The sequence below is a fragment of the Papio anubis genome, chromosome 20, assembly GCF_008728515.1.
Source record: "Papio anubis isolate 15944 chromosome 20, Panubis1.0, whole genome shotgun sequence".
Classification (NCBI taxonomy): Eukaryota; Metazoa; Chordata; class Mammalia; order Primates; family Cercopithecidae; genus Papio; species Papio anubis.
In genome coordinates this window covers 38807097-38821978 of record NC_044995.1, presented here as the reverse complement: position 1 = coordinate 38821978, position 14882 = coordinate 38807097, and the positions used below count along the sequence as shown (strand labels likewise).

The 14882-nt window shown below is 53.2% G+C and overlaps 1 protein-coding gene and 1 long non-coding RNA gene across 17 annotated transcripts in view; one reads left to right on the top strand and one right to left on the bottom strand.

Moving 5' to 3' along the window:
* The window catches only part of CACNA1A (calcium voltage-gated channel subunit alpha1 A), a 428952-nt gene that overhangs the window by 27899 nt on the left and 386171 nt on the right, over positions 1-14882 (bottom strand). For 9 of the 16 annotated variants that reach the window (XM_031659832.1, XM_031659842.1, XM_031659846.1 and 6 more), the window contains 7 exons: positions 14389-14472; positions 11853-11858; positions 5131-5247; positions 4732-4797; positions 4437-4552; positions 1675-1825; positions 98-225 (listed from right to left, as the gene is read on the bottom strand). In XM_031659832.1, the coding sequence (XP_031515692.1) occupies positions 98-225; positions 1675-1825; positions 4437-4552; positions 4732-4797; positions 5131-5247; positions 11853-11858; positions 14389-14472 (668 nt within the window). The remainder of the gene's footprint in view (positions 1-97; positions 226-1674; positions 1826-4436; positions 4553-4731; positions 4798-5130; positions 5248-11852; positions 11859-14388; positions 14473-14882) is intronic. The other 7 variants (XM_031659835.1, XM_031659843.1, XM_031659836.1 and 4 more) reach the window with 1 other exon arrangement.
* On the top strand, positions 169-4440 carry LOC110741898. Its single transcript, XR_002518904.2, has 3 exons — positions 169-282; positions 2063-2103; positions 3910-4440. It is a non-coding gene; the product is annotated as an uncharacterized LOC110741898 (long non-coding RNA).

The following is a 14882-nucleotide window of genomic DNA, read 5'->3' as shown; positions in this document are numbered from 1 at the left end:
AGCTCAGTGCTCCAGGGTCTAGGGCCTGACCTAACCTGCGTTCCAGTTCCAGGGAGAGGCGAGTATTGTGGCTGGAGGATTCGGGCTGAATTCTTACCAAGCTGCGGGGTCATACTCGGCCCAGACACGCACGTACTCATCCAGGTGGTGGGGACCCAGGATGGAGGAGTCTCGGGTGAGGTACTCGAAGTTGTCCATGATGACGGCGACAAAGAGATTCAGCATCTGTGGGGATCCCGGGGACCAAGAGAGAGTGGAGGCAGAGACCGAGGGAATGAAGGGGTGAGTGAGAAGGATACAGACAGACAGACAGACCCAAAGACATGTACACAGAGACCCAGATGGAGAGAGGGATAGAGAGAAGATGGGGAAAAGAAGTGAGACACACAGAGATCGGGGGAGAGAGGTGATGCTCACTCACACAAGGAGGTCCAGTGAGAGGGAGATCAAGTGGAGACATGGGGGAGAGGAAGAGAGAGACACAGAGAGATGGAGAGAGAGAGATACAAACAGACAAAGACTGGCCGGGCGCAGTGGCTCACGCCTATAATCCCTGCACTTTGGGAGGCCGAGGTGGGCGGATCACTTAAGGTCAGGAGTTCGAGACCAGCCTGGCCAACATGGTGAAACCCTGTCTCTACTAAAAACACAAAAATTAGCTGGGTGTGGTGGCATGTGCACCTGTAATCTCAACTACTCGGGAGGTTGAAACTGAAGAATCGCTTGAACCTGGGAGGTGGAGGCTGCAGTGAGCTGAGATCTCGCCACTGCACTTCAGCCTGGGCAACAGAGCGAGACTCCATTTCAAAGAAAAAGAAAAAAAAAAACAGAGACAAAGACCAATAATGATGGAAAGAGACAGAGTCAGTGAGAAGGAGGGGAGGCTTCTGAAATGGGGACTAACACCAAGAGAACCACCCTGACCCCAACTCCTCCCACATCTGTCCCCAACAAGGCCAAAGTGAGATATTTCTTTCCCACCAATCTTTTTTTTTTGAGACAGGATCTCATTCTGTCGCCCCGGCTGGAATGCAGTGGTATGATCATGGCTCACTGCAGCCTCAACCTCCAGAGCTCAAGTGATCCTCCCACCTCAGCCTCCTGAGTAGCTGGGATTGCAGGTGTGCAGCACCACATGTGCAGCTAATTCAATTTTTTTTTTTTTTTAAGAGATGGGTTTCACACCACGCTGCCCAGGCTGTTCTTGTACTCCTGGGCTCAAGTGACCCTCCCACCTCGGCCTCCCAAAGTGTTGGGATTACAGGCGTCAGCCACTACGCCCAGCTGAAATGTTTCAGTGGGTCTCAGATGGGGGAATTCTGTCCCCCACTCCCACTCCCACCCCCTGGGGCATTTGGCAATGTCCGGAGACATTTTTGGTTGTCACAACAGGAGGAAGGGGTGGCGTGTGTTGCTAGCATCTGGTTGGGAGAGGACAGGTATGCTGCTATACACTACAGTGCACGGCATGGCCCCACCCCAAAGAATTAGCCACCGCCAAATGTCAACAGTGTTGAGTGTGAGATGCTCAGGGTCACCTGATCCCAGGCTGGTTCAGAGAAGCCTTGGAGTGAACTAGCCTTCTACACAGCCACATTCTACAGAAAGCCACTCCCCTGAAAGGAAGCCAGGCTTAGGGAGTCCAGCCGGCCCTCACAGGGTCCACAGACTCACCAGAAATGAGCAGAGGAAGATGAAGGAAACGAAGTAAAAATAAGCGAATTCGTTGCCACACTCTCGAGTCAGGATGCCAGAGTTCTTATCACACGGCTTCCCACTGAGGCAGGAAAGCATGATGTTGTGCCAAGCTTCCCCGGTGGCACTCCTGAGGACAGGGAAAAATCAGAGACTCAGGCACCCAGCCCTGACTGGGCAACAGCGCCTCCCCGGGAGGTGGCGCACACACGTCAAGCACTTGGGCTCTGGAGCTGGCCAGGCAAGCCCCAGGTGGACCATCTCCTTTTACTGGGAGCTGAGGGAAGGGAATTCACATTCTTGACTGTGCACTGACGTCCATAGAGAGCTTTGAAAAAATACCAATGCCCGTGCCTCTTTCCAGCAGACTTGGATTCAATTGGTCTGCGGTGGGATTTGAGGACACTGGTATGTTTTTTTATTTTCTTTTCCTTCTCTCTCCCTCTCCCCTTCTCCTCCCATCCCCTGCCCCCCCCCACCCTTTTTGACAGGGTCTTGTTCTGTTACCCAGGCTGGAGTACAGCGGCACAATCATTGCTCACTGTAACCTCAACTTCCCAGGCTCAGGCGATCCTCCACCTCGGCCTCTTGAGTAGCTGGGACTACAGACACATGCCACCACTCCTGGCTAATTTTTAAACTTTTTTTTTGTAGAGATAGGGTCTCACTGCATTGCTCAGGCTGGTCACTGGTATGTTTTAAAAGCTCCCCTCTTGGCTGGGCGCGGTGGCTCAAGCCTGTAATCCCAGCACTTTGGGAGGCTGAGGTGGGCGGATCACGAGGTCAGGAGATCGAGACCATCCTGGCTAACATGGTGAAACCCCGTCTCTATTAAAAATACAAAAAATTTGCTGGGCGTGGTGGTGCTCGCCTGTAGTCTCAGTTACTTGGGAGGCTGAGGCAGGAGAATCACTTGAACCCAGGAGGCGGAGGTTACAGTGAGCTGAGATCGCGCCACTGTGCTCCAGCCTGGGTGACAAAGAAGAAGAGTCCATCTCAAAAAAAAAAAAAAAAAAAAAAAAGCTCCCCTCAGGCTGGGCGCAGTGGCTCATGCCTGTAATCCCAGCACTTTGGGAGGCTGGGGTGCGCGGATCACCTGAGGTCAGGAATTCGAGAACGGCCTGGCCAACATGGTGAAACCTCGTCTCTACTAAAAATACAAAAATTAGCCAGGCGTGGTGACGGGAACCTATAATCTCAGCTACTCAGAAGGCTGAGGCAGGAGAATCGCTTGAACCTGGGAGGCACAGGTTGCGCTGAGCTGAGATCACACCACTCCACTCCAGCCTAGGCAACAAGAGCGAAACTCTGTCTCAGAGAAAAACGAAAACAAAAAAAGCTCCCCTCCATCCAGGTGACAGTCATCTCATACTATATTCTCCCTGGATCACTCTGTTCTAGGTATGCTGGGCTCCTCACAGTCCTCAAACATGCCAGCCACACTCCTGCCTCAGGGCCTTTACACAAGCAGTCCCCTAGGCTTGGACTGCCCTTCCCCATATACCCACTGGCTCCCTCCCTTGCCAATTTCTCTCAAATGTCACACTTTCAGAGAGGCATAACCTGTCGCCCTCTATTCTTTCTCTGTTGTTAGATTAAAAACATTATTATTATTTATTATTAATATTTTTTACTGTGGCAAAATACACACAGCATGAAGTTTATCAACTTAACCATTTTGATATGTACAATTCAGTGGCATTAAGTAAACTCACATTATCATGCAAGTATCACCACTATAACTTTTTTTAAAAATTAAAAATATATATTTTTGTTTTTAGAGACAGAGTCTCGCTCTGTTGCCCAGGCTGGAGTGCAGTGGAACAATCTTAGCTTACTGTAGCCTGGAACTCCTGGGCTCGAGCAATCCTCCCGCCTCAGCCCCCCAAGTAGCTGGGACTACAGGTGTGTGCCACTATGCCCAGTTAATTAAAAAAAATTTTTTTTGTAGATACGGGGTCTCACTATGTTGCTCAGGCTGGTCTCAAACTCCTGGGCTAAAGTGATCCTCCCACCTTGGCCTCTCAAAATGCTAGGATTGCAGGCATGAGTCACTGCACCCGGCCCTATTCCCCTTTATTCTTGAAATTTGTCTTTTTCCAGCATTCTCTATAATTTGTTTCCTGATTATTCGTCTTCCCCATGGGGATGTTAGCTTCCAAAGTGCTTAAAATGTCTCTTTTCTCTATTTCCTGGTGCATTCTCGTTTTTCAGCAGTGCCTGGCATGCTGTAGGTGCTCAATAAACCTCCACTGAACGAATGAAGGAACTTTGTGTGCAGCCAAGATGATGAACCAAATAATCAAGCCTTATGGTCTGTAAGCCTATTTTCTCATCGTCGGATAGGGGTGCCAAGAATCCCTTCCTCACAAGGTAATCAGGAAGATTCAGAGATAATGCCTGGAAAATGACCTTCATGATTATGTCCCAGGGCCCTCCGCTTCTGCCCTGCTAGGATTCCTGGGCCCCTAAACGCCCATTTCCAGCCTCACGGGAAAAGAAGGATAAGAGCACATCCGGCCACCCCTACACCAGAAAAGGAGGGCACGCCCCCTACCGGAAGAGAAGGAGGAGGGCACGCCCCCTACCAGAAAAGAAGGGTGAGGGCACGCCTCTGCCAGAAGAGGAGGAGGGCACGTCTTCCGTTGGAAGAGGAGGGCACATCCCCTATGGGAACAGGAGGATGAAGGACGCACCCCACCCCACGGGAACAAAATTATCAGAGCAGGCCCCCTTCTCACCGGAAGAGAAGCATGAGGGCCTGGAAGAAGGTCCGGAAGTTATTGTGCTCGGTGATTTGGAACTCATCTTCATCACTGTCCTCATCCTCCACGTCGATACCGATGTTACCAAACACCTGCGGAATTGGAGGGTGACGACCAGGGGCTGCCATTCCTCCAGTGGCTTCTGGGATACCCAGCTCAACCTCCATGGCTGCTTCTGTGGACCAGACTCCTCTGACCCACCCCTTTCTAAGGATGGCTGCCCTCCTTGGGCCTTGGGAGGCTCTGGGAACTTTAGGGGTGTGGCACTCACCTGCATCCCGATGATGGCATAGATGAAGAAGAGCATGGCAATCAGCAGACAGACATAAGGCAGGGCCTGGTGGGAAAAAAGGCAATGAAGAAGAGTGCTGAGGGTCCCTCAGCCACACTGTCTTCCTCCCTTGTCCCAGTGCTCTGCCCCACTGAGTTGGGTGGCCACATGCTGTGCCAGAGTCCTGCCAGGGCAGGTGGGCATCTCTGGAGGCTCTAGGATGAGGCCCTTACAGCTCTGAAGACACACCAGGGGCAGGAAGTTTGACAAGAGCCCTGGAGATAACAGATTCTCTGCATGACTACATCACAGAGGCACTTCCAATCTGACTTCTACATTCAGCCAGAGCAAGGGGGTCACCCCCGCAGCCCTGGGCCAGCAGTGGGGACGAGGACTCACCTTGAAGGACTGCACAAAGGTCCAGAGAAGAATGCGGATGGTGTAACCCTGACGGAGAAGTTTGATGAGCCGGGCAGCTCGGAAGAGGCGGAGAAAGCTCAGGTTGATGAAGTTATTCTGGGGAGATGGAGGAAAAGGAGTGACCATCCACCCACCCCAAAGGGCTCAGAGCTGTCACCACTCACAGAGGCCCCTACATGAAGCCAACCAACAGGAAAAAAGCAAGCCAGACCCCAAATAAGGAGGGAGAGAGAAAGCACTATTAATGCAATGATGCGGAGGAAAAACTCGAAAAAGGAATAATGTTGGGAGAGAGAGGGTGGGAGGGAGGAAAAGGCATCAACTCAAAAGCATAAGCCCTCCCTGCCAGCCCCACCCGCAACAGGGAAAATGAAAGAAAAAGGAAGAGGGAAAAAGGAACGGGGATGGGGAAGAAATAACAAAAGAACAAGAAAAAGAAAATATATCCGAATCATCCAATCAGGAAAAAAATCGAGATGGTTTTTGTTTCTCCCAACAACCAAATGCACTGAGACGAAAGGACACAAGCCGGTCAAGTTGCGGAATCTATCACACGTGTACGATGCACAAACACCAGGGCGGGGGTGGGGGTGGAGGTCGCCAGCACGCTCAGGCCTGGTGGACATGTGCGGGTTCCGAGGGCATGTTACGCTCCGGGCCAGAAATGCATCTGTCACGGGACTCACCGGGCACCCTGCCCTGCCCTGCCCTGCCGAGCTGCCCACCCGCTCCTGCCCGCCCTGACCTCACCCCACGGCCAAGAGGAGCAGCGGCTCGAGCCAATTGGGAGAAGCGGAAGAGCATCTTTTCTTACCCCCTTGGCGAGCGGGAATGGGGAGGACGGGAGGGAGCTGGGACTGTTCGGCTGCAGGGTGAGTCCTCGCTGCCCGCTGAGTCGGAGAAGATGCATTTGGGGCCCTTTTCCCCCCTCTCAGGGATGGCTTCTCAGCTTCTGGGGCTGGGTGGAGTAGCACGGGACCAGGCCTGCAGGAAGCAGGAAGCACTCAGCTCCCATGGGTGGGTGAGCTCAGAAATCAGCCCGGGCCCACCAAGGGGCGGGTGCTGGGGGCTGGGAGGTGGGGCCATCCCTGCCCCCAGGACCTCCCTGGGTGGCCACTGCCTCTGCTCAAAAACCCCCTGTCTAGTCACTGCCTCTGCCTCCTCCCACCCAAGCTAGAAGAACCAGGGGGCCAGAGAGTTGGGGAGTCAGGGAGGAGACCAGCTGGAGATGGTGAACATGGACTGCCAGTGTTAAGTGGCCATTGTGGGGCTTCAAGGGACCTTGGTGGGGTGGGGGTTGGAGTCTCGAAGTCAGGAGTGGGTCAAATCTAGCTAGTAAAACTGTTGTGTTGCGCCTGAGCAGTGTTTTTTCATTTGTCCTTGTTTTTAATTAAAAATTATTGCCATTGTTTAAAAATCAAGAGATGTTGCCCACCAATCTGACTTTCTGGCAACCCCAGGCCTGCTGCGATTGCTCCCTGAAAGCAGGCCACACATGCTCTCCAGTTTTCCAAGGTCCGCAGGTTCTAGAAATGGCACTTGCTTTCCTGGTTGACTGGTGTCTGCTTGGTCCCCAGAGGCATTTGAGTTTGAGACCCCAGCCTCAGGCAGACATGGAAACCCTCCTTCGCTGGCCAGTACCCAGCAGGGTGAAGGCAGGAGGAGCAGAGGGTCTCTCCACACTAAGGAAGGGGCTTAATGAGACTTGTTCTATGGGATTTGTAGGATTTGCTACAGGCCACGTAGCAAGATTTAACTTGGTCTAACCTTTACCCCCCAAATGGCACAGGGTGACCATATAGTCACAGCCTCCCTCTCGGTTTCAAAAGTGTCCTAGTTTGGGTGACGAATTACGAGGGCATCCTCCTTGGTGGCTTCCAGAAGGCTTTCTGGCTGCCAGATCTGTGTCTTGTGCTAGCTTTGGCCTGGGAGCTGAGAGGCAAGGACTGGAGTTCAAGGAATTTCTGAGGCTGGCAACAGGCCTCTGGGTTTGCTGGCAATGTCTGGGATGCTCTCTGGGACACAATCAGTGCGTCCTTAGGCCTCTAGGATGGAGAAGGGGGCTGGGGGATCCTACCCTGACCACGCTGGGCTCAACTGCTGTGAGAATGTCTCCAGTGCCTCGAACAAGCCCCCAAACCCAGCTTGGCTAACAGAGTCACTCTCTGTGCCCTGCTGCCCTGACCCCCATCCCTGCCTGGCCACCCAGCTCCACCTGGGGATGGGGCTGATGGCTCAGGTATCCCCAGCCCCCTCCCTTTCAACCCCAGAGTACAAGCCATCCCTTTCATGGGGCGGATCATAACATGTGGACTCGGCCAGGCATGCGAAGGCAGGCGGACCCTGGAAGCAGCCTCAGGAGCGGGGTTTAGGGGAGAGCAGGGGAAGCTTGCAACCATGCAAAAAAGCCAGGGATCTGGCAGGGATATGCATGCAGAAAACGTGCTTCCCTTCTTGGAGTCAAGTCGGGGAGGAGACACACGAGGGAGGTAGGGGTGGAGACGGGAAGGGTTTGGGGCAGTGGGGGAAGGGTACTAGGCTGCCCTCACCCACCCTCCACCTCTTCCTGCATCTGTACCAAGTCTTTCCACTGCCCCCAGAACTTCTGACAAGTTCCCTCTTCCTGCCTTCCACATTTCAATCCACAGCCTGGGAGATGCAGCTTCCTCTCCTCAACACCTCCCCTGAACTTCCTGGCTAGAATGTGATGGGGGTGGGACACAGCCCCTGGAAGGCATGAGGACGGGTCTTGTCTTTTCCAGTGCTGTGCTCAGGTGTCCCTCAAGTGCTCAGAAGGATATGGAGACCACCCACCTAAGGGCTCCAGAAAAGTCCTACTACTTGTAGACCTCAGCTCCAAGCTCCAGCCCCCACAACACCTGCCTATCTGACTTATTTCAGGCTGTCCTAACGGCACCTCAAACTTGCTATGCCCACACCTATTCTCTTCCCCCAACCGGGCCCTTTCCTGGCACTTGCTCACCTCTATCGCCCAGTTTTTTTTTTTTTCCCCTAAAGACAGAGTCTCACTCTGTTGCCCAGGCTGGAGTGCAATGGCACGACCTCGGGTCACTGCAACCTCTGCCTCCCGGGTTTAAGTGATTCTCCTGCCTCAGCCTCCTGAGGAGCTGGGATTACAGGTGCCTGCCACCACGCCTGGCTAATTTTTGTATTTTTTAGTAGAGATGGGGTTTCACCATGTTGGTCAGGCTGGTCTCGAACTCCTGAACTCAGGTGATCCTCCTGCCTCGGCCTCCCAAAGTGCTGGGATTAGAGGCTTGAGTCACGACGCACAGCCTGTCTCCCAGTTTTAAGCCAGACCCGACTGCTCACAGGCACCTCATCCCCTCAGTTCAGTTCTGATCTTTCCCTGGGTCCTGCAGAGATCCGTCTGAGAGGGACACCATCCCGCTGTACTCTCTCCTCCACTGTCATCTCTTGCTGTGATTCCTGGTGCCCACCTCCAGCCCAGCCTCCTGTCAAGCTGTTCCCTGCCCGGCAACCAGAGTGAGCTTGTCTAGTCACACCTCCTTTCACGCCTCCCCTGCTTCCTATCCTCCCAGGCCTTTCCTGGTGCTTAGGAGAAAGCTCAAATTCCACAATATAGCCCCACCCTCCCCAGCCCCGGGTCCTGTCCCCTGCTGTCTTCTTTGGCTATCTCCAGGCCAGCCTTTCTCTGCTGTCTTTGCATCAGCCACACCTCCTCGCTTGCAGATCCTGACCCCCCACAGGCTCCGTCCAGGCTGTCCTGGGCCTGGAATGCTCTGTGCATCTCTGTCTGCCTTGTTAATGTTGCTCATCCTTCAGCTCGCAGTGCAGGTATAATTTTAAGTGGAGTCAAGGTGTTATTTGACCGATGCCTGCCTCCCCCACCTGACTGTATGTGGTGAGAGGGGACAGTAATGGTGTCTGTTTCGGCCCATAATTCCTCTGTGGCACCAAATAGGGGCTCATTAAATGTTTGGTGGGTGAGTGCATGTGTACTGCCAGCAGGAAACGGATCCCAAGGCAAAGATGCCATTGGGGCGTCCCTCTAAGGGCCTCATTGGTGAGTAGAGGAGGGGCAGAGGCAGTTGAGATTTAACAGAACGCGGGGTGTGCAAGGGGCTGAGAAGTGGGGGAGGGAGAGAGATGTGTGCAGTATGTACTGGAGTGGGGGTACAGGGTGGGTAGGTGTAGCAGTGAGGGCCAGTGTGTGTGTGTGCATGCATGCATGACTGTGTGTGGGAGACACAGAGACAGGGACAGTGAATGAGAATTAGAGGCCAGGTGCAGTGGCTCACACCTGTAATCCCAACACTTTGGGAGGCTGAGACGGGTGGATCACTTGAGGTCAGGAGTTCGAGACCAGCCTGGCCAAACATGGTGAAATCCTGTCTCTACTAAAAATACAAAAAGTGGCCTGGTGTGGTGGCACATGCCTGTAATCCCAGGTACTCAGGAGGTCGAGGCATGATAATTACTTGAAACTGGGAGGCGGAGGTTGCAGTTAGCTGAGATTGTGCCACTGCATGCCAGCCTGGGTGACAGAGCGAGACTCTGCCTAAAAAACAAACAAACAAAAAGAAGTGAGAGAGAGAGAATTAGAGAATGAGCAAGAAAAAGAAGAGGTCATGACTACGCGCGGTGTCTGTACATGCAGTGACTGTGTGTGCATAGTGACTGTGTGTTCAGTGTGTGGTTCAGGGTGCACAGACTGTGTGTGCAGTGTATGGATACATAGTGACTGTGTGTGCATAGACTGCACAGTGACTGTGTGCACAGTGACTGTGTGTGCATAGACTGCACAGTGACTGTGTGCGCAGTGACTGTGTGTGCATAGACTGCACAGTGACTGTGTGTGCAGTGGCTGTGTGTGTGCACAGTGACTGTGTGTGTGCACAGTGACTGTGCATAGTGACTGTGCCTACAGTGACTGTGTGCATAGCAACTGTGTGTTCAGTGTGTGGGTGCATAGACTGTGTGTGCAGTGTGACTGCAGTGACTATGTGTGCATATTGACTGTGTGTGTATAGTGATTGCAGTGTGTGTGCATAGTGACTGTGCATGCAGTGACTGTGTGTGCATAGTGACTGGGTGTACAGTGTATGTATGTGTGCATACTGTGTGTGCAGTGTGTGTGCAGTGACTGTGTGCAGTGACAGTGTGTATGCATAGTGACTGTGTGCACAGTGACCGTGTGCAGTGACTGTGTGTGCATAGTGATGGTGTGTGCATAGTGATTGTGTGCAGTGACTGTGTGCATAGTGACTGTGTTCACAGTGACTGTGTGCATAGTGACTGTGTGCATTGTCTGTGTGCAGTATCTGTGCGTGCACAGTGACTGTGTGTGCAGTGACTGTGCACAGTGACTGTGCATAGTGACTGCGTGTGTGGTGTGTGCATAGTGACTGTGTACAGTGTCTGTGTGTGGTGACTGTGCACAGTGACTGTGTGTGCATAGTGACTGTGTGCGCAGTGACTGTGTGTGTGGTGTGTGCATAGTGACTGTGTGTGCAATGACTGTGTGCGCACAGAGACTGTGTGTGTGCATATGTGCAGAGTGACTGTGTGTGCACAGTGACTGTGTGCGCAGTGTCTGTGTGTGCATAGTGATTGTGTGTGTGCAGTGACTGTGTGCAGTGTCTGTGTGCCATGACTGTGTGCAGTGACTGTGCAGTGCCTCTGTGTGTGCAGTGACTGTGTGCAGTGACTGTGTGCACAGTGACTGTGTGCAGTGTCTGTGTGCACAGTGACTGTGTGCAGTGTCTGTGTGCAGTGACTGTGCAGTGACTGTGTGCAGTTCTGTGTGCAGTGACTGTGTGTGCAGTGACTGTGTGCACAGTGTGTGTATAGTGACTGTGTGTGCAGTGTCTGTGTGTGTGGTGACTGTGTGCAGTGACTGTGTGTACGCAGTGACTGTGCATAGTGACTTTGTGCGCAGTGACTGTGTGTGCAGTGTCTGTGCAGTGACTGTGTGCACAGTGACTGTGTGTGCATAGTGACTGTGTGCACAGTGACTGTGTGTGTGCAGTGACTGTGTGACTGTGTGCGCACGTGCAGTTCAAGGCTCCAGGAGAGGGCCTCAGTGGGCCGGCCCCACATGAAGCTACCAGATCCGAGTCTGGCGCTTCTGAGTTCCTCTGCCTGAGAATCTTTGCCTGCACACTGCCTGGCCTTCACGTCTCCTTTATCAGACTTGGAGAGTCAAGACTCTGCTGGTCAAGGCCAGAGATCTTGTGGGCTTGAGATGGAGGTTTGGGGACAGCAGGATGGAGAGAGCTAGAGGAGCAAGGAGACAGTTGGCAGTTTTCCTGGGGCCTGGGGTCCATGGAGCTGAATGGGGGACAGGAGAGGTGAGAGGTGGCTGGGAGTGGATTTGCTTCCATTGTCTCTGAGTGTACAGGATGTGTGTGCGGGATGGGGCGAGAGACAGAGGTGCTGCGCTGGGAAAACCCATCCCTTTCTCTGCAAAAGATGCAAACCACCCAAAACAGAAAACCCCCATTCAGAACCTGATAAAAAACAGCCAGAGTCTGCAGGAAGTGGGAGGCACAGGGGCTGGGGGCGGGAGGACAGACAGACAGAGGGGAGCAGAGGGGTGGGGAGAGCGTCAGGCATCCCACGTTGGAGAGGCGGGGTGTGGCATGCAATGCCGATGCGAGGAGATGCGTTCACAGTTAATGTAAGGCATTTAGACTTCAGAAAGAAGTAAGACCAACCGGATTCTAGATGCAGATGTTGAAGATGAGGGGGAGCGGGCGGGCGGGGGCAGTTGGGGAGGCGTGTTCAGCATTTTTTAGGTTGATTTGTAACCAGTGCCAAAAAACCAATGGGTTTCGGTTCCCGGGCGGGGAGTGGGGGTGGTGGTGGCGGTGGGTTGGGAGATAAGTCATTGGTGTATGAACACACAGACCATGTCATGGATGAACAAATGAATTTCATAGTGCATTTTGATTGGATGAGTTTTTCAGACGGCGTTGCGCCAATATACAGTTTTAAGAGCAGGCATGAAAAGAGACAAGACAAGAAACACAGTCATTATCCATTGCACACAGGGCAAACCCACGTCACCCCAGCCACTTGGGGGCGGCAGCTGAGGCAGCACTGGTTAGTACTGCCGCATGCCCTCTGCCCCCTAAACCCCAGGGACCTGCCCTCCCAAGAATCTGGCATTTCCTGTCTCAGCCTGGCCAAGCCCTGGCCTCAGAATTAGTGGGCTTACCTGGGAGGCAGAAAGGGGCAACTGAGACCTCCTTGCCCACCAGGACATGCCTCTCCCTACTCGAGGTTGGGACTTAATTGTCCTAGAAGCACCCAAACACCCACCCACTATCTTTCCCTCAAATTGATTATAATTCAGGGCTGGCTAACACACACCCATTCACAATAACAACAACAATAGCAATAATAATGACAACCACCATTCTCAAACTCCTGGTTTCCTGGTAGGTTCTGTGCCAAGCGCTTCACGTTGATTTCTTTCTTTCTTTCTCTCTTTTTCTTTCGTTCTTTTTCTTTCTTTTTTCTTTCTTTCTCTCTCTTTCTTTTCTCTTTCTTTCTTTTCTTTCTTTCCTTTCTTTTTTCCTTCTTTTCTCTCTCTCTTTCTCCTTTCTTCTCTCTCTCTCTTTCTTTCTCTTTCTTTTTGTTTTTGAGACAGAGTTTCACTCTGTTGCTCAGGCTGGAGTGCAGTGGCACAATGTTGGCTCACTGCAACCTCTTGCCTCCTGAGAATCAAGTGATTCTCCTGCCTCACTCCTCCTGAGTAGCTGGGATTACAGGCACCTGCCGCCACGCCCGGCTAATTTTTGTATTTTTAGTAGAGACAGGGTTTCACCATGTTGGCCAGGCTGGTCCTGAACCCCTGGCCTCAGGCGATCCACTGGCTTCGGCCTCCCAAAGTGCTGGGATCACAGGTGTGAGCCACCGTGCCCAGCTGAGGGTCAGTTTTCCTGTCTGCGAAATGAGGCAATACCCTCTTTCTCAGGCACGACCACACCCAGTTCTATTCTCCTGCTCTCTGCCTGCTCTGAGCATCATATTCAGCTTCCTTCTGGTTTACCTTGGCCAATGGGAGGCTCTGGCAGGAGATAAGGGACAAGGGGAGAGAAAGGTTGGGGTGTTTCTCTCTTATTGCACTCCACCTGCTTTGGTCCTGGTCTCTGTGCCTCCACATTGACAGGACAGGTCCCATTTGGTGGCATCTCCTGGCCTCCTGCTCAGGTTCCTTCCCCACTTCAGCACCTGGGCAGGTAATGGCTCCCTATGGTGGCTGGTCACGGGGCACCTTGCCACCCTTGTGGGTCCCCTTCCCTTCCCTTCCACCAGTGATCTCTGCATTTGGGTGCCTTCAGCTAAACCCTCCGAGGGAATTCTCTTACAAGCTGAGACCGAGACCTCTATCCTGAGCCAATCCACGTAAACCACTTAGCACAGTTCCCTGGCACACAGCAAGGCTGCGATTCTTGTGAGCTATTGTTATTTTTATTGTTATTAAGATGACATTGATATCACCCTTAACCCTTGGCTTTGATGCCTTTTGACCATTGCTTCCCCCTGCAAGGATCTTCTACCCTCCCCTCAATCTCCCGAGGGACCCCGAGCCTGGGCTCACTGGCAGATGGCCAAGGAGAGGGTCTGGGACAGGAACTCTGGGGCCCTGAGTCTTCCAGAAAAGGAGAAGGGCAATGTGTCCTGTGGGGCCACTACAGAGAGGTCCAGAGACCCCCATGTTGAGAGTCTCCCAGGCCTGGGGCTAGAGGAGAAAAGACATCCTGGGCACCCCACTATGGCCCTGGGAGTTGTGTTCCCACTCTGGCCTGAGAGCTGTGGCTCTCTCCTGCCCATGAACCAGGAGCGGGTTGGTTTAAACAAAATTGACTCGAAACTCATTCTTTCTGGGCTCCTGACAAGGGGTGGTGTTTGGGAGCCGGCTCAGCTTTAGGAGCTTTTAAGTGTCTCAGTTCCCTCAATGTACTCATCTGCATTATTCATTCCTAGGCCAGGTTGCAGGGAAGCCCACCCCTCAGTGCTGGCCCTACAGCCAGGCTTTGGTCACCCCCATCTCCCCACGATGCCCTCTGGAGGGGCTGCCCTTGTTCCCGGGGGCCCCAGTTCTCCCTCTCTGGTCATGGCCAAGTGCTGGCTCAAGCAGCTGTGGCTGTTGGGACCCACTGCTTCCGGAAATACTCCCCCGCCCCCCGCCACCTGCCTTGTCCAGCCCAGAGTCACCCAGAGAGAAGCTGGTGGGAGACTTACCCCAAACTCAGTCACGAGGATATCGGTGATGCTGCCCAGAACAGTCACAAAGTCGAAGATGTTCCAGGCATCGCGGAAATAATTCTAGAATGGGGACCCACAAGACAAGAGATGCCAACAGAGGGCTTGGTTTCCGGCCCCCCTAGGCTGGCCAGGGGCACGTGAGAGGCACAGCTGCCAATCAGCGGAGTGCCCGGGACAGTTGTGGTTGTTCAAAGGGCTGCGGTAAAGGCTGTTCACATCATCTGCGCTGAGTCTCCCTCCCTGGGAACCCCTGGGGGCCTTCCCATGATTGGCCTGGCCCCAGAGGGGGCCTCCAGTCCCTGCTTCAGCTCCACGGGGCTGGGGCTGCTCTTCAGAGCTGTGGCTTATCTCTCCAGCATTTTTGAGGGCTCCCGAGACCCCAGGGGCTTTATAAATGACATCATCGAGATCCTCATGAAGATCCTGGAGGGAATGGTTATCACCCATTTTCTTTCTTTTTTTTTTTTTTT